The sequence below is a fragment of the Triticum urartu genome, chromosome 2, assembly GCF_003073215.2.
Source record: "Triticum urartu cultivar G1812 chromosome 2, Tu2.1, whole genome shotgun sequence".
Classification (NCBI taxonomy): Eukaryota; Viridiplantae; Streptophyta; class Magnoliopsida; order Poales; family Poaceae; genus Triticum; species Triticum urartu.
The window spans coordinates 664,678,366-664,705,091 of record NC_053023.1 but is presented as its reverse complement, the minus strand read 5'-3'; the positions used below and the strand labels follow the sequence as shown (position 1 = coordinate 664,705,091).

Below are 26,726 nucleotides of genomic sequence, written 5' to 3'. Positions count from 1 at the left end.
AGACGGACATGGCATAGGTGGGGATGGCTTGTACAACAGATTTGAGCAGAATTTCCTTCCCTCCAGAAGATAACAATTTTTCCTTCCATCCACTAATTTTCATAATGATTCGATCGATCAGGAACTGGAAACAATCACTTTTGTCCATGCCCACATTTGCCGGCAAACCCAGGTATTTGTTATTGAGGGCTTCAGTCATAATATTTAAAATTGTACATATTTGTGCCTTGTCTTCCACTTTAGTATTGGGACTAAAGAATATACTAGATTTTTTAGCACTAACCATTTGCCCCGAGGCGGCACAATACAAATCCAAAAGTGATTTCAGCGCCTCCGCACTCCTTGGATTGGCTCGCATAAGGATCAAAGAGTCATCAGCAAAAAGGAGATTAGAAATTGATAGGGCATCTCTGGAAACCTTTATACCGGAAATGTTTCCATTCTCCTCCGCATTAGCTAAAAGGGCAGTCAAACCCTCTGTACATAACAAGAATAAGTAGGGAGAAAGGGGATCTCCCTGCCTCAATCCTCTAGTTGGTTTAAAGCTCTCCGTCTCATCGTCATTAATACGGACCCGGTACTCCATAGAGGATACACATTTCATAATTAAATTCACCCAACTCTCTTTAAAACCCAATTTTAGCATAATTTCCTTTAAGAAACACCACTCCACTCGGTCGTATGCTTTGTGCATATCTAATTTGATGGCACACAAACCCTCTTCACCCGCCCTTTTCTTTTTAATTGTATGGAAACATTCATATGCCACCAAGATATTGTCTGTAATCAATCTTCCGGACACAAAGGCACTCTGAGTTGGGCTAATAATATCTAATAGGAATATCTTTAGACGAGCAGCAACCATTTTTGAAATAACCTTATACACCACAGTGCACAAGCTAATTGGTCTAAATTGGGTTACCTTTTCAGGAGAGTTAATCTTTGGGATCATTACAATTGCAGTATCATTCCATCCAGTTGGTATAGAACAGGTATTTACCGCTTGGAGAACCTCTTCGGTCAGGTCATCTCCCAACATAGACCAAAATCTTTTGTAAAAAATAGCATGGAGACCGTCAGGACCTGGCGCTTTTAAATCACCAATATCAAAAAGGGCCTTTCTAACCTCCTCGGCCGTATAGGGGGCGAGAAGAGCATCATTCATTTCATCGGTCACTTTTCATTGAACAAGAGATAGAACCTCCAGGATAGGATGGGAAACTTCTCATGTGAAAAGGTTTGAGAAATACCCCATAATGTGATTCTTCATCTCTGTACCATGCACCCAAACACCATTATCATCAAGCAATTTTTTAATCTAATTTCTTTTCTTTCTAGCCATTGCCGCATTATGAAAAAAGGAGGTGTTACGGTCCCCATGCAAAAGCCAGTTTGCGCGACCACGTTGTAGCCAGTAGATCTCCTCTTGTTCTGACAGATTTTCAATGAGGACAAGAATCTCCTTTTGTCACGCTTGAGACTCCGCACACATGGGTCCCCTCCGTAGCCTTTCTAGTTCTTTTTTTAGTTTGTTAATTCTTTTTTTCGGTCCCTTCAGAATATCGCGGTCCCAAATATGCAGATCCGCCTGCACCGCTCGTGTACGCTCAGCGAGAGATGGCCCAATGCCCAGCATCTTTGCTTTATCCCATGCTGTACGTACAATTTCTACAACTGTCTCTTCTTTGAGCCATCGAGCTTCAAATTGTTTTGCTCGACCCCTTGGGCGATTGAACATATTCACATCAAAGTAATATGTATCTAGTATGAGGGGTCGATGATCAGAGTGTGCGTGTTCTTCATTTATGATCGCAGCCGAGTAAGCTGGTGCAGTTGCAAGCAGAGCGTCGTGGTGGGATCTACATGTGAAGCGGAGTACATGGCAGCCTCGGAGGCAGCGCATGAAGCAATTTGGGTGAAGGAGTTCATCACCGACCTAGGAGTCATACCCAATGCGTCGGGGCCAATCAAACTCTTCTGTGACAACACTGGAGCTATTGCACTTGCTAAGGAGCCCAGGTTTCACAAGAAGACCAGGCACATCAAGCGTCGCTTCAACTCCATTCGTGAAAATGTTCAAGATGGAGACATAGATATTTGTAAAGTACATACAGACCTGAATGTAGCAGATCCGTTAACTAAACCTCTCCCTAGAGCAAAACATGATCAACACCAGAATTCCATGGGTGTTCGATTCATCACAATGTAACTAGATTATTGACTCTAGTGCAAGTGGGAGACTGTTGGAAATATGCCCTAGAGGCAATAATAAAAGCATTATTATTATATTTCCTTGTTCATGATAATTGTCTTTTATTCATGCTATAATTGTGTTATCCGGAAATCGTAATACATGTGTGAATAATAGACACCAACATGTCCCTAGTAAGCCTCTAGTTGACTAGCTCGTTGATCAATAGATAGTCATGGTTTCCTGACTATGGACATTGGATGTCATTGATAACGAGATCACATCATTAGGAGAATGATGTGATGGACAAGACCCAATCCTAAACATAGCATTAAGATCGTATAGTTCGTTTGCTAGAGTTTTCCAATGTCAAGTATCCTTTCCTTAGACCATGAGATCATGTAACTCCCGGATACCGTAGGAGTGCTTTGGGTATACCAAACGTCACAACGTAACTGGGTGACTATAAAGGTAGACTACGGGTATCTCCGAAAGTGTCTGTTGGGTTGACACGGATCAAGACTGGGATTTGTCACTCCGTATGACGGAGAGGTATCACTGGGCCCACTCGGTAATGCATCATCATTATGAGCTCAAAGTGACCAAGTGTCTGGTCACGGGATCATGCATTACGGTACAAGTAAAGTGACTTGCCGGTAACGAGATTGAACAATGTATTGGGATACCGACGATCGAATCTCGGGCAAGTAACATACCGATTGACAAAGGGAATTGAATACGGGGTTGCTTGAATCCTCGACATCGTGGTTCATCCGATGAGATCATCGAGGAGCATGTCGGAGCCAACATGGGTATCCAGATCCCGCTGTTGGTTATTGACCGGAGAGTCGTCTCGATCATGTCTACATGTCTCCCGAACCCGTAGGGTCTACACACTTAAGGTTCGGTGACGCTAGGGTTGTAAAGATATGTATATGCAGTAACCCGAATGTTGTTCGGAGTCCCGGATGAGATCCCGGACGTCACGAGGAGTTTCGGAATGGTCCAGAGGTAAAGAATTATATATAGGAAGTGTTGTTTCGGCCATCGGGACAAGTTTCGGGGTTACCGGTATTGTACCGGGACCGCCGGAAGGGTCCGGGGGTCCACCGGGTGGGGCCACCCATCCCGGAGGGCCCCATGGGCCAAAGTGGGGAGGGGAACTAGCCCATAGTGGGCTGGTGCGCCCCCCTAGGCCCACCCCATGCGCCTAGGGTTGGAACCCTAGGGGTGGGGGGGCGCCCCACCTTGCCTTGGGGGCTACTCCAGCCCTGGCCGCCGCCTCCCCTAGGAGATCCCATCTCCTAGGGCCGGCGCCCCCCCCCTAGGGGAGCCTATATAAAAGGGGGGAGGGAGGGGGCAGCCACACCTTGAGCCTTTGGCGCCTCCCTCTCCCATGCTGCACCTCTCTCTCGCGTAGTATACGGCGAAGCCCTGCTACTGTGACGCCCTGCATCCACCACCACGCCGTCGTGCTGCTGGATCTTCATCAACCTCTCCTTCCCCCTTGCTGGATCAATAAGGAGGAGACGTCACGCTGACCGTACGTGTGTTGAACGCGGAGGTGTCGTCCGTTCGGCGCTAGGATCTCCGGTGATTTGGATCACGTCGAGTACGACTCCCTCATCCCCGTTCTTTGAACGCTTCCGCTCGCGATCTACAAAGGTATGTAGATGCATCCGATCACTCGTTGCTAGATGAACTCATAGATGGATCTTGGTGAAACCTTAGGAAAATTTTTGTTTTCTGCAACGTTCCCCAACAGTGGCATCATGAGCTAGGTCTATGCGTAGTTCTTCTTGCGCGAGTAGAACACAATTTGTTGTGGGCGTAGATGTTGTCAACTTTCTTGCCGCTACTAGTCTTATCTTGCTTCAACGGTATTGTGGGATGAAGCGGCCCGGACCAACCTTACACGTACGCTTACGTGAGACCGGTTCCACCGACTGACATGCACTAGTTGCATGGTGGCTGGCGGGTGTCTGTCTCTCCCACTTTAGTTGGAGCGGATTCGATGAAAAGGGTCCTTATGAAGGGTAAATAGAAAGTTGACAAATCACGTTGTGGCTTTCACGTACATAAGAAAACTTCTTGCTAGAACCCTATTTCAGCCACGTAAAACTTGCAACAACAATTAGAGGACGTCTAACTTGTTTTTGCAGCAAGTGCTTTGTGATATGATATGGCCAAAGTTGTGATGAATGATGAATGATATATATGTGATGTATGAGATGTTCATGCTATTGTAATAGGAATCACGACTTGCATGTCGATGAGTATGACAACCGGCAGGAGCCATAGGAGTTGTCTTTATTTTTTGTATGACCTGCGTGTCATTAAACGTCATGAAATTACTTTACTTTATTGCTGAACGCGTTAGCCATAGTAGTAGAGGTAATAGTTGGCGAGCAACTTCATGGAGACACGATGATGGAGATCATGATGATGGAGATCATGGTGTCAAGCCGGTGACAGGATGATCATGGAGCCCCAAGATGGAGATCAAAGGAGCTATGTGATATTGGCCATATCATGTCACTATTATTATTTGATTGCATGTGATGTTTATCATGTTTTGCATCTTGTTTACTTAGAACGATGGTAGTAAATAAGATGATCCCTCATAATAATTTCAAGAAAGTGTTCCCCCTAACTGTGCACCATTGCGACAGTTCATTGTTTCGAAGCACCACGTGATGATCGGGTGTGATAGATTCTAACGTTCACATACAACGGGTGTAAGACAGATTTACACATGCAAACACTTAGGTTGACTTGACGAGTCTAGCATGTACAGACATGGCCTCGGAACACAGAAGACCGAAAGGTCGAGCATGAGTCGTATAGAAGATACGATCAACATGAAGATGTTCACCGACGTTGATTAGTCCGTCTCACGTGATGATCGGACACGGCCTAGTTGACTCGGATCATGTTATACTTAGATGACTAGAAGAGGGATGTCTATCTAAGTGGGAGTTCATTGAATAATTTGATTAGATGAACTTAATTATCATGAACTTAGTCTAAAATCTTTGCAATATGTCTTGTAGATCAAATGGCCAACGTTGTCCTCAACTTCAACGCGTTCCTAGAGAAAACCAAGCTGAAAGACGATGGTAGCAACTATACGGACTGGGTCCGGAACCTGAGGATCATCCTCATAGCTGCCAAGAAAGAATATGTCCTACTAGCACTGCTAGGTGACGCACCCGTCCCACAGAACCAAGACGTTATGAACGCTTGGCAGACACGTGCTGATGACTACTCCCTCGTTCAGTGCGGCATGCTTTACAGCTTAGAGCCGGGGCTCCAAAAGTGTTTTGAGAGACATGGAGCATATGAGATGTTCGAAGAGCTGAAAATGGTTTTTCAAGCTCATGCACGGGTCGAGAGATATGAAGTCTCCGATAAATACTTCAGCTGTAAGATGGAGGAAAATAGTTCTGTCAGTGAGCACATACTCACTATGTCTGGGTTACATAACAGCTTGACTCAGCTGGGAGTTAATCTCCCGGATGATGCGGTCATTGACAGAATCCTCCAGTCGCTTCCACCAAGCTACAAGAGCTTTGTGATGAACTTCAATATGCAGGGGATGGAAAAGACCATTCCTGAGTTATTTTCAATGCTGAAATTAGCAGAGGTAGAAGTCAAGAAGGAACATCAAGTGTTGATAAAACCACTAAGTTCAAGAAGGGCAAGGGTAAAAAGAACTTCAAGAAGGACGGCAAGGAAGTTGCCGCGCCCGGCAAGCAAGCTGCCGGGAAGAAGCCAAAGAATGGACCCAAGCCCGAGACTGAGTGCTTTTATTGCAAGGGAAGTGGTCACTGGAAGCGGAACTGCCCCAAATACTTAGCGGACAAGAAGGCCGGCAAAACAAAAGGTATATGTGATATACATGTAATTGATGTGTACCTTACCAGTACTCGTAGTAGCTCCTGGGTATTTGATACCGGTGCAGTTGCTCACATTTGTAACTCAAAGCAGGAGCTGCGGAATAAGCGGAGACTGGCGAAGGACGAGGTGACGATGCGCGTCGGGAATGGTTCCAAGGTCGATGTGATCGCCGTCGGCACGCTACCTCTACATTTACCTACGGTATTAGTTTTGAACCTCAATAATTGTTATTTAGTGCCAAGTTTGAGCATGAACATTGTATCAGGATCTCGTTTAATACGAGATGGCTACTCATTTAAATCCGAGAATAATGGTTGTTCTATTTATATGAGAGATATGTTTTATGGTCATGCTCCGATGGTGAATGGTTTATTCTTAATGAATCTCGAGCGTAATGCTACACATATTCATAGTGTGAGTACCAAAAGATGTAAGGTTGATAATGATAGTCCCACATACTTGTGGCATTGCCGCCTTGGTCACATAGGTATCAAACGCATGAAGAAGCTCCATGCAGATGGACTTTCAGAGTCTCTTGATTACGAATCATTTGACACGTGCGAACCATGCCTCATGGGTAAGATGACCAAGACTCCGTTCTCAGGAACAATGGAGCGAGCAACCAACTTAATGGAAATCATACATACTGATGTGTGCGGTCCAATGAGTGTTGAGGCTCGCGGTGGCTATCGTTATGTTCTCACCCTCACTGATGACTTGAGTATATATGGGTATGTCTACTTAATGAAACACAAGTCTGAGACCTTTGAAAAGTTCAAGGAATTTCAGAGTGAGGTTGAGAATCAACATAACAGGAAAATCAAGTTCTTGTGATCAGATCGTGGGGGAGAATACTTGAGTCACGAATTTGGCACACACTTAAGAAAATGTGGAATAGTTTCACAACTCACGCCGCCTGGAACACCTCAGCGTAATGGTGTGTCCAAACGTCGTAATCGCACTCTATTAGATATGGTGCGATCCATGATGTCTCTTACCGATTTACCGCTATCATTTTGGGGCTATGCTTTGGAGACTGTCGCATTCACTTTAAATAGGGCTCCGTCGAAATCCGTTGAGATGACACCGTATGAATTATGGTTTGGGAAGAAACCTAAGCTGTCGTTTCTAAAAGTTTGGGATGCGATGCTTATGTCAAGAAACTTCAACCTGAAAAGCTCGAACCCAAGTCAGAAAAATGTGTCTTCATAGGATACCCTAAAGAAACTATTGGGTATACCTTCTACCTTAGATCCGAAGGCAAGATCTTTGTTGCCAAGAATGGATCATTTCTAGAGAAAGAGTTTCTCTCGAAAGAAGTAAGTGGAAGGAAAGTAGAACTTGATGAAGTATTACCTCTTGAACCGGAAAGTGGTGCAACTCAAGAAAATGTTCCTGAGGTGCCTGCACCGACTAGAGAGGAAGTTAATGATGATGATCGTGAAACTTCAGATCAAGTTGCTACTGAACTTCGTAGGTCCACAAGGACACGTTCCGCACCAGAGTGGTACGGCAACCCTGTCTTGGAAATCATGTTGTTAGACAACGGTGAACCTTCGAACTATGAAGAAGCGATGGCGGGCCCGGATTCCGACAAATGGCTGGAAGCCATGAAATCCGAGATAGGATCCATGTATGAAAACGAAGTATGGACTTTGACTGACTTGCCCGTTGAGCGGCGAGCCATAGAAAATAAATGGATCTTTAAGAAGAAGACAGACGCGGATGGTAATGTGACCATCCATAAAGCTCGGCTTGTCGCTAAGGGTTATCGACAAGTTCAAGGGGTTGACTACGATGAGACTTTCTCACCAGTAGCGAAGCTGAAGTCCGTCCGAATTATGTTAGCAATTGCCGCATACTATGATTATGAGATATGGCAAATGGACGTCAAAATGGCATTCCTTAATGGTTTCCTTAAGGAAGAATTGTATATGATGCAACCGGAAGGTTTTGTCGATCCTAAGAATGCTGACAAGGTGTGCAAGCTCCAACGCTCGATTTATGGGCTGGTGCAAACATCTCGGAGTTGGAACATTCGCTTTGATGAGATGATCAAAGCGTTTGGGTTTACGCAGACTTATGGAGAAGCCTGTGTTTACAAGAAAGTGAGTGGGAGCTCTGTAGCATTTCTCATACTATATGTAGATGACATACTTTTGATGGGAAATGATATAGAACTCTTGGACAGCATTAAGGCCTACTTGAATAAGAGTTTTTCAATGAAGGACCTTGGAGAAGCTGCTTATATATTAGGCATCAAGATCCATAGAGATAAATCGAGACGCCTCATAGGTCTTTCACAAAGCACATACCTTGATAAGATATTGAAGAAGTTCAATATGGATCAGTCTAAGAAGGGGTTCTTACCTGTGTTACAAGGTGTGAAATTGACCTCAGCTCAATGTCCGACCACGGCAGAAGATATAGAAGAGATGAGTGTCATCCCCTATGCCTCAGCCATAGGTTCTATTATGTATGCCATGCTGTGTACCAGACCTGATGTAAACCTTGCCGTAAGTTTGGTAGGAAGGTACCAAAGTAATCCCGGGAAGGAACACTAGACAGCGGTCAAGAATATCCTGAAGTACCTGAAAAGGACTAAGGAAATGTTTCTCGTTTATGGAGGTGACGAAGAGCTCGTCGTAAAGGGTTACGTCGACGCTAGCTTCGACACAGATCTGGATGACTCTAAGTCACAAACCGGATACGTGTATATTTTGAATGGTGGGGCAGTAAGCTGGTGCAGTTGCAAGCAGAGCGTCGTGGCGGGATCTACATGTGAAGCGAAGTACATGGCAGCCTCGGAGGCAGCGCATGAAGCAATTTGGGTGAAGGAGTTCATCACCGACCTAGGAGTCATACCCAATGCGTCAGGGCCAATCAAACGCTTCTGTGACAACACTGGAGCTATTGCACTTGCTAAGGAGCCCAGGTTTCACAAGAAGACCAGGCACATCAAGCGTCGCTTCAACTCCATTCGTGAAAATGTTCAAGATGGAGACATAGATATTTGTAAAGTACATACGGACCTGAATGTAGCAGATCCGTTGACTAAACCTCTCCCTAGAGCAAAACATGATCAACACCAGAATTCCATGGGTGTTCGATTCATCACAATGTAACTAGATTATTGACTCTAGTGCAAGTGGGAGACTGTTGGAAATATGCCCTAGAGGCAATAATAAAAGGATTATTATTATATTTCCTTGTTCATGATAATTGTCTTTTATTCATGCTATAATTGTGTTATCCGGAAATCGTAATACATGTGTGAATACTTAGACACCAACATGTCCCTAGTAAGCCTCTAGTTAACTAGCTCGTTGATCAACAGATAGTCATGGTTTCCTGACTATGGACATTGGATGTCATTGATAACAAGATCACATCATTAGGAGAATGATGTGATGGACAAGACCTGATCCTAAACATAGCACAAGATCGTATAGTTCGTTTGCTAGAGTTTTTCCAAATGTCAAGTATCTTTTCCTTAGACCATGAGATCGTGTAACTCCCGGATACCGTAGGAATACTTTGGGTGTACCAAACGTCACAACGTAACTGGGTGACTATAAAGGTATACTACGGGTATCTCCGAAAGTGTCTGTTGGGTTGACACGGATCAAGACTGGGATTTGTCACTCCGTATGATGGAGAGGTATCTCTGGGCCCACTCGGTAATGCATCATCATAATGAGCTCAAAGTGACCAAGTGTCTGGTCACGGGATCATGCCTTACGGTACGAGTAAAGTGACTTGCCGGTAACGAGATTGAACGAGGTATTGGGATACCGACGATCGAATCTCGGGCAAGTAACATACCGATTGACAAAGGGAATTGTATACGGGGTTGCTTGAATCCTCGACATCGTGGTTCATCCGATGAGATCATCGAGGAGCATGTGGGAGGCAACATGGGTATCTAGATCCCGCTGTTGGTTATTGACCGGAGAGCCATCTCGGTCATGTCTACATGCCTCCCGAACCCGTGGGGTCTACACACTTAAGGTTCGGTGACGCTAGGGTTGTAGAGATATGAATACGCAGTAACCCGAAAGTTGTTCGGAGTCCCGGATGAGATCCCGGACGTCACGAGGAGTTCCGGAATGGTCCAGAGGTGAAGAATTATATATAGGATAGTGCAGTTTCGGCCATCAGGAGAGTTTCGGGGTCACCGGTATTGTACCGGGACCACCGGAAGGGTCCCGGGGGTCCACCGGGTGGGGCCACCCATCCCGGGAGGGCCCCATGGGCCAAAGTGGGGAGGGGAACCAGCCCATAGTGGGCTGGTGCGCCCCCCTAGGCCCACCCCATGCGCCTAGGGTTGGAACCCTAGGGGTGGGGGGGGGCGCCCCACCTTGCCTTGGGGGCTACTCCAGCCCTGGCCGCCGCCCCCCTAGGAGATCCCATCTCCTAGGGCCGGCGCCCCCCTAGGGGAGCCTATATAAAGGGGGGGAGGGAGGGGGCAGCCACCCCTTGAGCCTTTGGCGCCTCCATCTCCCCTGCTGCACCTCTCTCTCGCGTAGTATACGGCGAAGCCCTGCTACTGTGACGCCCGCATCCACCACCACGCCGTCGTGCTGCTGGATCTTCATCAACCTCTCCTTCCCCCTTGCTGGATCAAGAAGGAGGAGACGTCACGCTGACCGTACGTGTGTTGAACGCGGAGGTGCCGTCCGTTCGGCGCTAGGATCTCCGGTGATTTGGATCACGTCGAGTACGACTCCCTCATCCCCGTTCTTTGAACGCTTCCGCTCGCGATCTACAAAGGTATGTAGATGCATCCGATCACTCGTTGCTAGATGAACTCATAGATGGATCTTGGTGAAACCGTAGGAAAATTTTGTTTTCTGCAACGTTCCCCAACAGTAGTCCTTACTTTTGACAAAAAAGTGTCGGAGCAATTTCGCGGAGAGTACCCTAAACCCCCAAACTGCTCGGATTCCATCTCTGTCTACGGATGAAATGTTTCATTTCTTTTCATAATTTCTATTATTTGAATTCTTGTAATTATTATTGGTTATATGTATATGCTTACTTTTCATAATTCCTTATTGTTAGCTGATTTTTCGTGGTCTATATCACATGCGAGTTAATGACTATAAGGAACCAACGACCAAATTATCGCTAGTCATTGTAAACGCCTTGCATATGATGTACACTCAGCAAGCACAATGCATCGATTTATGTAGGTGTGTGCTCGTGGTGGCCACGGGCGCGCAATACCAGAGGAAAAGATGTGGCGGCGTGTATGCACTAGCCATAGCGGCATGAAAGGTCAAAAAGAAGACCGGCAATGCCCACAGCAACACACGAACACAAGGCACGACCCTCATGGCTCCTCAAATTCACTATAAAACCACGCCAGGGGAGCGTGTGTTCGCCACACTACCGCTACCACTACTACTACCACCCCGAACCCAACCATCTCCATCCATCTCGCTAGCTCCCAGTCGCCATGGCCGTGAACAACGCCAAGCTGGCCGCCGTGGTCGACGCCGAGAACCCGGCCGTGATGTGCGGCTACGTCGACAACTCCGAGTCGTCCATCGACTTTGCCGGGCGCGCCAACTGGCTGCGCGCGGCGGTGCTGGGCGCCAACGACGGGCTTGTCTCCACGGCCTCCCTCATGCTCGGCGTCAGCGCCGTCAAGCCCGACGCGCGGGCCATGGTCGTGTCCGGGTTCGCGGGACTACTGGCCGGGGCATGCAGCATGGCCATCGGAGAGTACGTGTCCGTCTGCTCCCAGCGCGACGTGGAGATCGCGGAGCTGGACCAGGCCGGAAAGCGAGGCGGCGACGACGAGAAGGCGCTTGCCAAGCCCAGCACATGCCGCTGCGGCCTCAGCGCTGGCTTTCTCCGTCGGGGCGCTCCTACCGCTGCTTTCATCGTGGGTTACAACCTGCGGGTCGCCGTGGTGGTGGTCGTCGCGACGTTGGCGCTGGCCGCATTCGGATGCGTGGGCGCCGTGCTCGGGCGGGCCCCCGTGGCGAGGTCGTGCGCGCGGGTGGTGGTGGGCGGACTGGCCGCCATGGCCGTCACCTTTGGGTTCATGAGGCTCTTCCGAACCAGCGGCGTATGAGAAACTGACATGGACACATGGTCTTGGTAGCCGTCCTCGCCTGCGTAGGTCATGTGCGGGCATCGCCCATACTCTTCTCGGAATAAAGTACCCAGTACTAGCCACCGTACTTGCACCTACGGCTGACTTATTTTCTTCCTTGTAATAGTAATCAAACGGCAAATGAAAACGTTTAAACTCGTACTATAGTACCAAGTGATTTTCATTCCTCTCCATGCATGCTCTATTGTTTGAAAGGATGTGACACAACATGTTCAATTGGCCAAAGGTTTGCACTTACCCGCTCTATGTTTTTCGGTAGGGTAGATCTACGTACGACATACGTCATGTTAAGCAACTTGCCTTAACTAATCTTTTCGGCTGAGCAATGCTAGAACTACCTAAAAAAAAACTACATAAACTAACGGGCTGTCCAACGTGGGGCATTGTTATTGGGTGTAGGGAGAGGACAAGTCGCGTACTACCCCTCGCCCCTCGCGTCGCCCCCGCGGGCGACCCGGGGGGAAAACCCTAGCCGCCGCCCCTCGAGTCTCCTCCTCCTCCCCCCTCCTCGCCGCCGTCCATAGCGCCGCCGGGCGAAGCCTGGCCGGCTGGGCGGCGGCGGGGCTTCTCCCCATCCTTTCCGTCTTGGCTGGCACGGGACAGCGGGATCCAGAGAAACACCGGGTGAACGTGGGGCTTGTCTCCACGGCCTCCCTCATGCTCGGCGTCAGCGCCGTCAAGCCCGAGGCGCGGGCCATGGTCGTGTCCGGGTTCGCGGGACTACTGGCCGGGGCATTCAGCATGGCCATCGGAGAGTACGTGTCCGTCTGCTCCCAGCGCGACGTGGAGATCGCGGAGCTGGACCAGGCCGGAAAGCGTGGCGGCGACGAGGAGAAGGCACTGCCAAGCCCGGCACAGGCCGCCGCGGCCTCAGCGCTGGCTTTCTCCGTCGGGGCGCTCCTACCGCTGCTGGCCGCCGGGTTCATCGTGGGATACAACCTGCGGGTGGCCGTGGTGGTCGTCGTGGCGACGTTGGCGCTGGCCGCGTTCGGATGCGTGGGCGCCGTGCTGGGGCGGGCCCCCGTGGCGAGGTCGTGCGCGCGGGTGGTGGTGGGCGGACTGGCTGCCATGGCCGTCACCTTTGGGTTCATGAGGCTCTTCCGAGCCAGGGGCGTATGAGAGACTGACAAGGCGTCAAGGCCTTCATCGCCGTCCTCGCGCACGTACGTCGTGTACGGCCATCGTCCATATTCTTCTCGGAATAAAATACACAGTACTAGCCACCGTACTTGTACCTGGGCTCACTAATTTTCTTCCTTGTAATTGTAATCAAACGGCAAATGAAAACGTTTAAACTCTTGCACCGTATTGCTACTATATACTGTAGTACCAAGTGATTTTAATTCTTCTCCGTGCATGCATGCCCTATTGTTTGAAAAGATGCGACACAACATTTCTGTGGGAAAGACCAAGGACGTCCATGCATGGACGGAGGCATTTGCGGGCCTCGATGGCTCGGAAGGACCTTGGCGTGTTCGTCCCACACCCACCATGCATCGGCGACAGGGGCGGTCGCGCGGTCCTAAATTCGCCGCTCCCCCCCCCCCCCCCCCCCCCCCCCCCCCCCCCCCCCCCCTCCCTCGACCGTCCCCCACCACTACATCGCACAAGTCCTAAAAGGGGACCGATGTGTCCGGCTGTTTCTCCTTCTCATCCTCGAAATTGAAGATGACGTGGAGCTCCTTCCACTACGTCGTGGACGATGAAGTGGTGTATTGGAGACGTGCGTGATGGGATTGAGAGGCACTCGAGGGAGGAACAAATGAGGAAGATAGAAGAGGCACATGTATAGGACACCGCGGGCTTCATTAAATGGGTAGTTGGAAAGGCGGTAAGCGGCCATCAAGGGGTGCTTTTATATGCGATTGCTGGCCTGCTCACACACCTCCTAGCCTCACAAACAAGCTAGGAGATGATGATGATGGGTGGTGGGCTACCATTGGAATCTGAGGAAGCACCCGCATCATTTTTTTGCCATGTGGTTGACGGTCATGCCCCCCCCCCTTCTCCCGGACGTTGGTCATGTTGCTTCAAATCCTGCATATAGCGTGAGGAGGAGGAAGATGAAACTTCACTCCTGTGCTGATAGTTGGATTTGGAGCGAGCTGCAAACATGGCTTCCACAACCTTCATATTTGGAGGATATGTGGTCGTTTTTGGAGTGAGGTCCATAACATACGGCTATCGCGGCACACATGACGACTTTCTAGAGTGCCATTTTGTGTGCTGATCGACATGCTAGCGGTTATTATAGCGATCGGCCACATATGAAGCATCTGCTAGAGTTACTCTTACTGCATAGCGAGGCCTAATCTGGGAGGCCGCCCCGAGCCCTAGGAGATTTTATTTGACTACCTTTAATGGATGACATGTATAACTAGTGAAAATCAGCCCAAATCTTGACGATCGCCCTCACGGTCTATCATCCCTCCAAGTATATGCCCATGCGCCGCCATTGCGCCTCTCTCCTTGGCTCCCGCCCTCCATGTTTCCATAAGTACATTAATGATTATCCAATTGGCATCATATTTCGTAGTATGCCTAGCATGTGTCTACTCGTTCAGACGCAGAAGGCTGTATCTACCTCCTTTGTGTGGTGTTGTCGTAGCGGCCTTAGTATATAAGGCCGTCGAGTGTTGCGGATTACTCATGATGCCGTATAGGTGTGCCTGCCTCGATCCTGGCCATCGGTGTAAATTTTCTTGAAGCAACGAACATTCTCATCGATTTTCATGAAAGAAACCACCCACAACATTAGTGTGGACAATACATGCACATTTCCATTACATATTTTGATGGAAGCTGGTTTTGATATAATCATTGGATTTTACTATTGGGTGGATAAAAAATTTCATGGGACATATCCTGAAACTTTAGGCCAGATCATTTTTAGAACACGTTTTTGGGTTAATCCAACCTTCTTTCCCATGCATTTTTTTATGGCTATAATGTGTAAGAAACATAGGAAAGGATCAGCATATAGCGAGTCTGGAGTCCACATTTTACATGTGAAGAAGTAGGGGCTGCTTAGTTGTTGCCCAGGAGCGCCACACCAAATTGTGGGCGTCGCGGGCGCACCAAAATATTGGTGGCCGATTTGGCCGCCCCCAGTTTCGGCAATGAATTGGCATGAAAGTACAGAGGAAAAGGCAGGGTGAGTTGGCGAGCCAAAATTTCAGATCCCATCCAAACAAGCTGCAGTGCTTCGGTCAAGGCCAAAAAATTGGCTGGGCGTGCAAGGGATCCAATCCAAACAGTCCCATAATCTCCAAGTCTCTCCAAAGGAGTTTCTTTTTAACAATGTCAATTGTTTTCTTAGGAAACGGCTTCACTATTTCTCATGCATCTGAAAAGTAAATACTCCTTCAACCTTAGTTCAAAACTGCGACACTTATTTTGAATCGAAGGGGGTATATTTTTGACTCCGTTATAAGAACCATCCAATCTTTGCGTTAAGATTCATGCAAGTTTAATTGAATGAACTAATGTTCATTGAACGATTATTGCGTTTCTCAAAATATTTCCGCAATTGCGGTAGTACTACACACAAATTATTTGGCTAGGTGTCAATAAAATTCAAATGGAAAATTTAGTCCCATGACCGAAATGATAATGAAATATCGCTAAAATTCAATGAAATTCAGTGATTTTGAGTGTGGCTAAAAAAAAATTCTGAAACTGAAATTTAAAACCATTTTTATGTACGAGCAAGCAGGCGACCAAATAGTCACTTAAACGCCTTCGATATGACCCGCAAAAAAATTTGTAAACGCCTTGGATATGATGTACACTCAGCAAGCACGATGCATCGATTAATATAGGTGTGTGCTCGTGGTGGCCACGGGCGCGCAATACCGAAGGGAAAGGATGTGTGGCTGCATGTACGCACTGGCCATAGCGGCATGAAAGCTGGAAATCCCAACACCAGAGGAGAAAAAGAAGACCGGCAATGCCCACAGCATCACACGAACACAAGGCACGACCCTCAAATTCACTATAAAACCACGCCAGGGGAGCGTGTGTTCGCCACGCTGCTGCTGCCTGCCACTGCATACGGCTACTACCACCGCGAACCCAACCATCTCCATCCATCTCACAAGCTCCCAGCCGCCATGGCCGTGAACGACACCAAGCTGGCCGCCGTGGCGGACGCCGAGAACCCGGCCGTGCTGTGCGGCGACGTCGACCACTCCGAGTCGTCCTTCGACTTGGCTGGGCGCGCCAATTGGCTCCGCGCGGCGGTGCTGGGCGCCAACGACGGGCTGGTCTCCACGGCGTCCCTCATGCTCGGCGTCAGCGCCGTCAAGCCCGACGCGCGCGCAATGGTCGTGTCCGGGTTCGCGGGACTACTGGCCGGGGCCTGCAGCATGGCCATCGGAGAGTACGTGTCCGTCTGCTCCCAGCGCGACGTGGAGATCGCGCAGCTGGACCTGGACGGCAAGCGCGGCGGCGACGAGGAGAAGGCGCTGCCCAGCCCGGCCCAGGCCGCGGCCGCCTCCGCGCTGGCTTTCTCCGTTGGGGCGCTAGTGCCGCTGCTGGCCGCCGGGTTCATCGTGGGCTACAACCTGCGGGTTGCCGTGGTGGCCGTCGTGGCGACGTTGGCGCTAGCAGCGTTCGGGTGCGTGGGCGCCGTGCTCGGGCGGGCCCCCGTGGCGAGGTCGTGCGCGCGGGTGGTGGTGGGCGGGCTGGCCGCCATGGCCGTCACCTTTGGATTCATGAGGCTCTTCCGAGCCAGCGGCGTATGAGAGATTGAAAATTGACAATGCCTTCATCGCCGTCCTCCCGTACGTACGTCGAGTACGGGCATCGTCCATGCACTTCTCGGAATAAAAAAAATACACAGTACTAGCCACCGTACTTGTACCAACGGCTGACTTATTTTCGTTTTTGCAATCTATATATATACTGCATGCTAATAAAGTCCGAAGCGTTTGAATTTCTTCGGTTTTGTCGTCCATCATCCAAATTGGGCTCGGAGTTCATGATATTTACCCCGTAGCCACCGGTAAGTAAAAACGGCTTGTCTTTTTTCATTGTCGGGCTCATCGCTGCTTTAGACCGTAGCCCGCGCCGCCTCCTCCGCACCCTGCACACCTCTCCCCCTCGCGCCACTACTGATTCCAATACCAATACAACTCGGAGCACACTAAAGGGAGATCGATCGATAGTCCCGTCAAATAAAAGGGATCTATATTGATAGAGTTCAGGTTGGGCTTCGATCTTAACACGCCACCGGATTTCAAATTGCGGGGCTTGGTAGATCGAGAGAGACGGGGGTTGATGGGGAGATCTAGTGGGGTCTCGCCCCAGGAGCCCGGAATCTTCTCTGTGCGTTGACCGATGATAGTGATGCATGTCCTGACAACTACTGCATTGCGGTGTGCTGGTCCAGACAAGCGCTATCTGTGCCAGGTGCATGCTTGGTGGCGATCTTATGTCCTAGTGGGGTGGTCAGCCAGTCTTGGATGACGGGGCGATGGCCCCAAAAGATGATGTTGCCCACTTGGCTCTATAGCGAGCAACGTTGCATCGGTGGTGGCCTTCTCTTCAGGTGCATCAATAGCGAGGGGAGGTCCGGTGGGTGGTCCTGGTGTTGTCGTGGCTTCGGCGGTGGTAGATCCGTAGTCTTCATCTGAAGGCTTAGGTCTGGCGAAGGCGGTTGTTCTCTTGGGGTGGGGTGGCGACCTTGGTACCTCGGCGTGGCGCGGATGAACCTCCGAGCAAAAGCTCTGCGTTCCAGCGACGATGATGCCTGTGGGTATCCCATCCCTCATGAAGGCATCATTGTGGCCCCCCTCGTCATGCCACGGATTTGGTGAAACCCCTAGTCCATAAGATCCTATTAACGATGACTCATAGCATAAGTCACCTTCTTGGGAGGGCATCTTCGTGGAGCTCTGGTACCTCCGGTCGCTCGTCAGTGTCTTCGGGCAAGCTTTGATCCTAACACGAAACCTTTTCGACTCAGGCATGGGGCGACCTCGCTTGTGTCCTACCTTTTACACGTCCCGTTGTCACCTTGACGTCCGCATGCAAGATCGGTGCTCCACGGTCTGAAGCGAGAGGGCATATGTTTCTTTTCGCTCATAGATTGGTGTGTGCGGTGCAACGGTGTCTCGTGGTTCCCAGGAGGCGTTGTCTCATTTCTAGTCGGTAGTTTCAGGTGCTTCTTGGTGGGGTGTAGCCACTTCTGTACTCATGCTCGACTATGAGTTGGTGGTGTTTGCTACTTTCTCGGTTATCTTTTTTTTTCTTTGACCAAGATTTGCTCATCAATTTGTATCAGTTTGATCATTTGGCTTTATTTATAGAATAGAACAAATGCCTATTCCGAGAAACACATCTTAAAAATAATTGAAATATGTACTTTGAGAAGTTTTAAAATCAAACATTTGAAAATCTTTCTAACTATATTTTTTTACCAAATTTGTAATTTTACAAGAATTTAAATATAATTATTATTTTAATTGTGGTTCCCACAAAATTTAGTTACAAGGTATGCAGAAGGAATGAATGCAAAGAAATACAATATGCACAAGGCCAAGAAAAATATGAATCGAATCTCAAAGCAGCGTGAATACGTGGGTGTCGGATACGTTACTTGCACATGGTGTGCACGGCACTAATGCTTTTGTGGTACAAATTTGCAACTTACTCTCGTACTTTACTTTCTTCGTTTATTTTTAATTCGCATATTAGCTTATCGTAAGTTAAATATTGTAGGGTTTGGCTAAGTTTATAGAAAAAGAATGAACGTTCGCAATACATACCAAATCACTATCATTACATTTATTGTGGAATATATTGTCTTATTTTATTTATTTGATATTGTATATGTTGATATTTTTAGTATTAAATTGATTAAAGTTCATAAAGTTTGTCTTAAGATAAATCTGGTGTAAAGAGTTAAATGAAATGAAAGCACATCAAGGACTACTGAAGCCATTGTCGTAATCACGAGGGGTATTTGATCATTTTTAGGACAGTAAAACTGAGCCTAAACCAAGCGTTCTGACGTCATGTGTATTTTTAGCCGTTCGACCTTCTGGCCCGGTCGTCCTATGCCGTTAGATTTGTGTGCACTTCCACGCGTGGGCTAACTGTTAGGTTCAGCTGCTCCGAAAGAAAAAACCGAGTTATTTTGTAAACTGGGCCACTTCTAGCCCATTAACCTATCCCAGCCCGTAAGCTTACGTCACCGCGTTCCGAAAAAAAACCTACGCTCCAAACAGGAGTGGTTTTCTCAAAAAAAAAAAGGACGTGGTAAGGCTGTGGCAACATATGACAAAGGTATTCACCAACCAAACATGCCCTAAATATAAGATGGACAGTAGCATGAACATGTCTGCGCATGTATATATAGCTAATATTTCTTTATTTTTTACAAAAAAGAATGAACAAATCTTGACAAAAAATGAGGTCAACTCTGCTCTACGTACGCATGTGTAAGTGTAACCGACTCTGCACTCAAAGTAGTTGTACTACAACCGATGGAGGCATCACCAGATCTCTACGGCATGTAGCACTCGGGCGGCGAGCCGTAGGGGAACCGCGCGCTGTCCGCGCAGTAGTTGTACACCATGTGCGTGTCCCGCGCCCACTTCATGGCCTGCTGCGCCGTCGCGTCCATCTCCTGGTCGTAGTACCCGCCGCCGGCGCCCGGCGACGAGGTGGTGGCGGTGAAGTTGCGGTACTGCGCGACGAAGGGCGCCAGCGACCAGTCCGTCTTGACGCGGCCGCCCTGCGTCGCCCAGTCCTCGGCGTTCCACAGGCTCCCGTACAGCCGCATCCGCTGCCACGACGGGTACGCCACGCCCTTGTCCGCGTGGTTCCTCAGCTCCCGGATCGGCGTGCCGTCTACCAGCACGCTGCAGAGCATCAAGCGACCAATTCGCGTCGACTGTCAGTTAATTTTGGTCACCCATGGATGGGATGAATGCACGATTTGTATGGGATGGGTACTCGGTCTGCTCACAGGATGTGCAGGGGAGTCCAGACGATGGAGTAGGTGTGGAAGTCGGCGGCGGGGTCGAACCAGAGGTGGAACTGCTGCTCCTTGCTGCCGGTGCCGTTGATGTAGACGTTGGTGTGGAGCGTGTAGGGCTCGCCGGTGGAGTTGCCCAGGAACTCCAGGTCGATCTCGTCGTGGTTCGCCCATGACCCCTCAGACAGGAACTGCAGTATTTACACTGATATGTATGAGCTGAGCTCGCGATCAAACAAAAAAATGCACATTGATCCAGTCTCAGAAAGGATATGGCCAGCTATCTTACGTAGCACGTGGTGACTGTGCCGGCGGAGTTGCCGGGGGCGAGCTTGATCTGCAGGTCGATGCGCGCGTAGAGGTACGTATCCTTGGACCGGAAGCCGGAGCCGGAGTTGCGGTCGAGCGACAGCGAGACGACCTGGCCGTCGGCCGAGACCGTTCCGTGGCTGCCATGGCCCCAGTTCACCTCCAGGCGGTCATCGATTCTCCCCCAGGCCGCCGCCGTCCGCGCGGCAATGCAGAGCACCACGAGCACTACGCAGGCATAGGCCTGCTTCGAGCTCACCGCCATCACTAGCTCGTACAAGGAGTCGCGCGATGAAATGAAAGGAGGGACGGCCGGTGGTGCAGTGATGGGTCGGTGTGCACCTGTTTCGAGGCTTATATAGAATTTTGATCACGAGGAGGTTGGGGGAATGAAGAAGGAAGGAATCGATCGAGGCGGAGGAGAATGACAGCCCGGACACAGCAGGCGCGCCGTGCGCGCGACGGCGGAGGCGCATGTGGGCTGGCGACGCCGCGGAGGTCGGCCGGGCAGCGGGCACGCGAGGCTCGTCGTCGCCTCGTGCGACGTCGGCCGGGCACCTATGGGCGTAGCCCGCGTGGCCGCGTACGCACGTCTTTCTTTTTTATGAGGGGCCCGAACTGGAGTTGTGCCGCGTGTACAGTTCCCTCCCTCCCTACATTTCAATATATCTTTTTTTTGCTGAAATGAATATGAACTGAAATGGATATGCAAATCAATATAGAGTTGGACTGAAATGAATAGGTATTGAAATGCAAGCGATCTAGTAAATGGAATGGATATGTGTTCAAGTGGATCTCTACTAAGGAGTTGTAGTTGGATTGCTGAAATTACTTAAAGGTGATATTACACATTAAGATGAATTAGTTGATGAATAATTGAGTGCTGATTGTGATGGGATGGACACTGAAGTTTGTTTTCATGTTTGTAATGAAAATAGATATGGTTTTTGTTAAACATTTGGCACTTGATTTTGAAATTATTTTTTCTACTAAAACTGGAATTGATATGATTGTTTAATAAAATGGGATAATTCTTTTTTGAATTTATGGTATCCTATATTATACATAAAAAATTCATCCCCACTATCTTATTCGTCTTAACATGCAATCTATCCACCTCATCATATATGTCCCACACATGTCATCATCCATTTAAATGCCCATGCAAGCTATTCGCATCATCAAGCGCGTGTAATAATTAACTTCCCACTTTACATCACATACACGTCCTCCACATCATCAAGCGTTGATGCAACCATTCAACTTTTCACTTTCCAATTTCTACCACCTGCAAGATGTCCACATCATCAAAAATCATGACAACACTCCACATTAGTAGTTTTATTTTTATTTTTCAACAATAAATAATTGTGCTTGAATGTCACAAGACAATATAGCATGCATTCATCCTCCATTTACCTCTAGGTTGAATATGGTGAGGTACTATTATCATATATTGCATGCACTGGAAATGGAAAAATTGCCCAAAGGCATGGCATGGAATGTATTGCGGTAAAAGCTATGATCCTACCATTGGGCTTGAGGCCGTGGCATCGCAAGACTTATGGATTTGGCATGCATAATTTGGTTTGCGGGGAACACTCAATGACATCAATGTGCTTCAAAGGTCCCCTTTATTTGCAAGACTAGCTTCAGGTGATGCTCCAACTTGCAATTACAAGGTCATGGACAATGAGTACACAATGGGATACTATCTCACCGAAGGCATTTATTCTGAATGGGCAACACTTGTGAAGTCCATTAAAGAGAAGAGAGGGATGCCCTTATCCCAAAAAGAAGCTAATTTCACGATGGCACAAGAATCAGCCTGCAAAGACATTGAGAGAGCTTTCGGTGTTTTGCAAGCAAGATTTGCCATTGTTCGGGGTCCAGCTCGTTTTGGGACAAGAAAACCCTTATGAACATCATGAAGTATTGTGTCATTCTACACAACATGATACTCGAGGATGAGAGGGGGTTAAACTTGCCATGTTTCTATGACAATGTTGGTACCCGAGTGCAACCGGAGAGGAACCCCGATCGCATTCAAGCTTTCCTTCAAACACGTCGGGAAATTGAAAATGCCAACACTCATACCCAGCTCCGCAATGATCTGGTCGAGCACCACTAGCAGCTGCTTGGCCGTCGCCAATGATGGCCTATTTGATTCAAACATGTCCTATTTGATTCCATGTCCTATTTGTGATACAAACATTGTTGTAAGGGATCTTTGTTTTACGTTTCTATGTACTATTTGATTCAAACATTGTTGTACTAAGTAGAATGATTGTTGTGAGCTTGAAACAATTATTTGATGTTGTAATCATAACTAGAATAATTTTTTGTTGTTGATTATTGTTATGTTTGTTGTATGGAATTTTGTTGAAATAGTTGTTGTCCCGTTTTGAAGGTTTGAAGGCCGGGGCGCATATCAGTGCCCTCAAACCAACCCTCAAAACAGAATTCTGTTTTGAGGGTTGGTTTGAGGGCACTGATCTGCGCCAGGGATTTTTGGCCTTCAAAACGACATTTTCTTAGTCCTCAAACTGGTTTTGAAGGTTGAGTTTTTGAGGGCTCTGTTAGACATGCTCTCAGATATGTGCAATGCATCTAATGGCGGGGAGTGTGTTCGCTGGTAGGGCCGAAAAACTGGCGTCAACTATATGAATTTCCCCAAAAAGGGGGCAAGAACATAGCAACAATTTCTGCGTGATTTATTTTGCATGGTTCACAAATATGTGTATACTCACATGTGACATTGGTTTTAAATGATGTATGATTCCGAAATCCAGTTTGGCTCTAGGGAGCATATGCTCCTAGGCAACAAAAATGTATTTTGCAAATGTCAAAAAAATCTGAAAAAATAGATCTGTTCATTGTCACACTCAAATGCTGCCAGCAAATTTTTAGGGGGGAAGTTAACCATTTTGACCTGTGAAAAAAAACAAGTCAAATGTCAAATGTTAGCTCCAAATGTTATACTTAATTATTATTTTTAACCGACGAAGCACTGCTATTCAATTTCACATGAAAAATCTCAGGTCCGCTTGTTACACTACTATGAACTTCTACACAAAAATTAAGAACTTTTAAAATTAGTTTAATATTTATGTTTCTCGTGCGGTGACCAAGGTGGAGCGGCGTCACATCTACGATATCAACAACAGCGAGTCTTGGAGGCATGGTTCAACGAGGTCTCACCGCTGGATACTGTTTGATGGGCACACATAGGAAGGTGGCGCCGTCTAGCGTTGTGGTGGCGTCGACGACAGATTGGTCTGACAAGGTCAATGCATTGCTTACTTCTGAAGATGGGACAATGAAAGATGGCGACGACTGATTCTACAACGTGTATATGCGATGCACGATGGTGGTCTGCTAGACCGGTTGGTGTTCCCAGGTAGACGACAGACGGCTTGTTGAGGCCACTGGTTTTCGTGGTGTGTGTTGGCGCGATGTTAGAACACATCATAAACCTTGTAGGTAGGGCGACAATTTTTACCAGGAAAATGACCTTCTGATGTTTAAGGCTAAACCAGGGGCGGAGGCAAAAAAATTTAGCCAATGGATTCACTGTATAATTTAGCCAACGGCTGTACTGTAGCTCCGCCCATGGGCTAAACTGTGCACTCCTCCTTGCTGATTGTCTTCAGCATGATTTGTAATCCTATGGAGTAATCAATAAAGCTCTTTTGATTCGAAAAAGGAAACCCTGCACCACCGAGAGGGCCAATCCGTTTTTCGTCTCTTAACGCGCCAGTTAGTATTGTCGGCAGCTTTTATTGAACGCTCACTGCGTCCAATAGTACTCACGTTTAGCGAGCGCCCACGCTAGGAGGATCGCGGACCAGCCCATTCGGCTACCTTCTGCTCGCATGGTTTTACTAAGCTTCCAACATTCCTCAAAAAAAGAAAGAAAAAAAACACTAAGCTTCCAACAGCTGACAAACGGACCCTAATTTATTTCAAATTCATGATTTTTTTAATCTGTGATTTTTTCATATTCTTTAACTTCTGCAAATTCGCGAACAATTATAAATTTTAAATTCTTAAATTTCACGAACTTTCTCAAAATTGTGAAGTTTTTCGAATACATGATTTTTTTTCCAAATCCATGAAGTTTTTTTACCAAACAGTGTTAAATTCACAAATTTTTATTCAAATCTGTCATTTTTTCATATTCATGTTTTTTTGTTAAACTTCTTGAACTTCTCTCAAATTAATATTTTTTCAAATACATAACTTTTTTGAAAAATCTTGATTTTTTTTCAAAGACAAAGCTGTACTGATCAATGGTCAACAGTTAATTGACCAACAGTCAAATCGGTTTAGAGACGACCGAGGGAGCGAGCAGCCGGGGTTGTTGGGCTGCGCCCCAGTTGGCGTCCCACGCGAGCGCCAATTTAGCTTCTTGAAGGCACCGATTAGGAAGACTAGCTGCAAGGCACCGACCGAACAATTTGCACCCATCCCTCAAGGCGCTGACCGTGAACAAGCACAAATTTGCCCTTGGTGCACTTCAAATTGGGTCAAGAAAACATATAGCAGAAGGACTTAATCTGGTTGAGAACACTATCACACTCTATGAGACCTACTGTATGACATTCTCTAGATCGAATTGGCGCTGCTTCAGACAGTGCCCTCTTACTCGGCCTGGCTCAACTAGCGACTAACAAGACACCAGTGTAACAACACGATTTAATGTAGTGGCTGGTTTTTCTATAGTATTTTTTGAACATAGAAAATATATATTAAGAAATACTTGAACATTGTTTGAAAAGACATACATTTTCGTAAAAAACATTAATATTTTTTAAACTTTAATATTTTCTTTAAAACATGAATATTTTTGGATTTGTATATTTTGGAAAATAGGAACATTTTTGTAGACGCAAACATTTTTTGAAGAAGGTGAACATTTTTTCAAACAGGATTCTTTTTTCAAAAATTGAAAAATTTATAAATACGAAAATACAATTCGAATGTGCAGTTATTTTTTGGAAACGCGAAAAATAAAAAAAAATTCAATTTGTGGAACATTTCATGAGAATATGATTATTTTCCCATTTTGATTGTTTTAAACTAGAACATTTTTTTAAAAAAAGTGAAGATTTTTTGAAAACAATAATATGTTTTAGTACTAGAATTTTGTTTTAGCTTTTTATCATTTTAGATTTTTTTAATAAAAGAAGACGATAAATAAAAAAACACTATTTGAACATATGTTTGAATAGAAGTTGAAGATTTTTTAATACTATGAAACATTTTCTTAAATTTTTACAAATACTTTTTAAAATGTCATGAAACTATTTTTGAAATGTCTGACCATTTTTCAAAGATGTACTTATATTTTTATAGTGGTACGAAAGATTTTTGCTAAATTACGTGGGAAATTTTTTATATTGGATATTCTTTTTCAAAAATTTCATGATTTTTTTTGAAAGGATGAAGATTGTTGAAATGTTAGACACATATTTTTTGAATTTTACAAAAAAACATTATACCATATAATTTTTTCCATAATTTCATGAAGATTTCTTGAAACGCTAGAACATTTTTAAAATGTCACTAATAATTTTTGAATGGTATCAACATTTCCTAAAAGTTGTGTGAACATTTGTATTTATACTGCATGAACATTTTTCTTAATGTGCGATGAACAATATTTTAAAACTGGAGTAAATTAAATTTGTGAATATGTATTTACAATACTCCAAAATATAAACAAAAGTAAAAAAACCTAACAAACAAACGCAAATTAACACCACTGGGCCCCCACTTCAGACAATTTGATAGCAACATATGAATGCTTACATTATATGTTAACAAGGAGGGTTAAAGATAACTGGTTATGATGAAGGCCTAGAGGGGGGGGGGTGACCTTATTTGAAGGCGGTAATGCTCAAACTGGGTATTAGCCCACACTTTACGGGACTGTCATGAGGTGCGTGTCATGAGTTTCTTTCTCCATTTTTTAAGGTCGTAGCTTGGATGATTTCAGGGCTTCGCGGGGAGTGCGTCAGGTGGACCTTATCTCCCCTACCAGTTTCTGTTGGTAGCAGAAGGTCTATTCTGCATACTGAAATCCCAAGGTGTTGGTGTTCTGGTTTTGACAGTGGCGGCCACGGCACCAGCTATTAACCATTTCTTGTTCACCGATGACAACCTCTTGTTTTTGGAAGCTACAAGGGGAAGTGCAATTAAGGTGCGGGACC

At 46.8% G+C, this 26,726-nt stretch overlaps 3 protein-coding genes and 1 pseudogene across 3 annotated transcripts; 3 read left to right on the top strand and 1 right to left on the bottom strand.

Moving 5' to 3' along the window:
• Positions 1-11,484: 11,484 nt before the first annotated feature.
• LOC125533948 lies at positions 11,485-12,206 on the top strand (annotated as a pseudogene).
• On the top strand, positions 12,194-13,337 carry LOC125537741 (vacuolar iron transporter homolog 5-like). The gene is made up of 2 exons (XM_048701060.1): positions 12,194-12,220; positions 12,618-13,337. Exons 1-2 carry the CDS (start codon positions 12,194-12,196, stop codon positions 13,335-13,337), a joined length of 747 nt encoding a protein of 248 aa, XP_048557017.1.
• A 2,928-nt stretch (positions 13,338-16,265) lies between these two features.
• Positions 16,266-17,161, top strand: LOC125533947 (vacuolar iron transporter homolog 5-like). Its single transcript, XM_048697269.1, has one exon. It carries the CDS (start codon positions 16,331-16,333, stop codon positions 16,961-16,963), a length of 633 nt encoding a protein of 210 aa, XP_048553226.1. The 5' UTR covers positions 16,266-16,330; the 3' UTR covers positions 16,964-17,161.
• Positions 17,162-19,549: 2,388 nt separating this feature from the next.
• On the bottom strand, positions 19,550-20,808 carry LOC125533945 (xyloglucan endotransglucosylase/hydrolase protein 24-like). The gene is made up of 3 exons (XM_048697268.1): positions 20,492-20,808; positions 20,194-20,393; positions 19,550-20,086 (listed from the first exon to the last, which is right to left on the bottom strand). The coding sequence occupies exons 1-3, from the start codon at positions 20,774-20,776 to the stop codon at positions 19,729-19,731; spliced, it is 843 nt and encodes a 280-aa protein (XP_048553225.1). The 5' UTR covers positions 20,777-20,808; the 3' UTR covers positions 19,550-19,728.
• Positions 20,809-26,726: the final 5,918 nt, after the last annotated feature.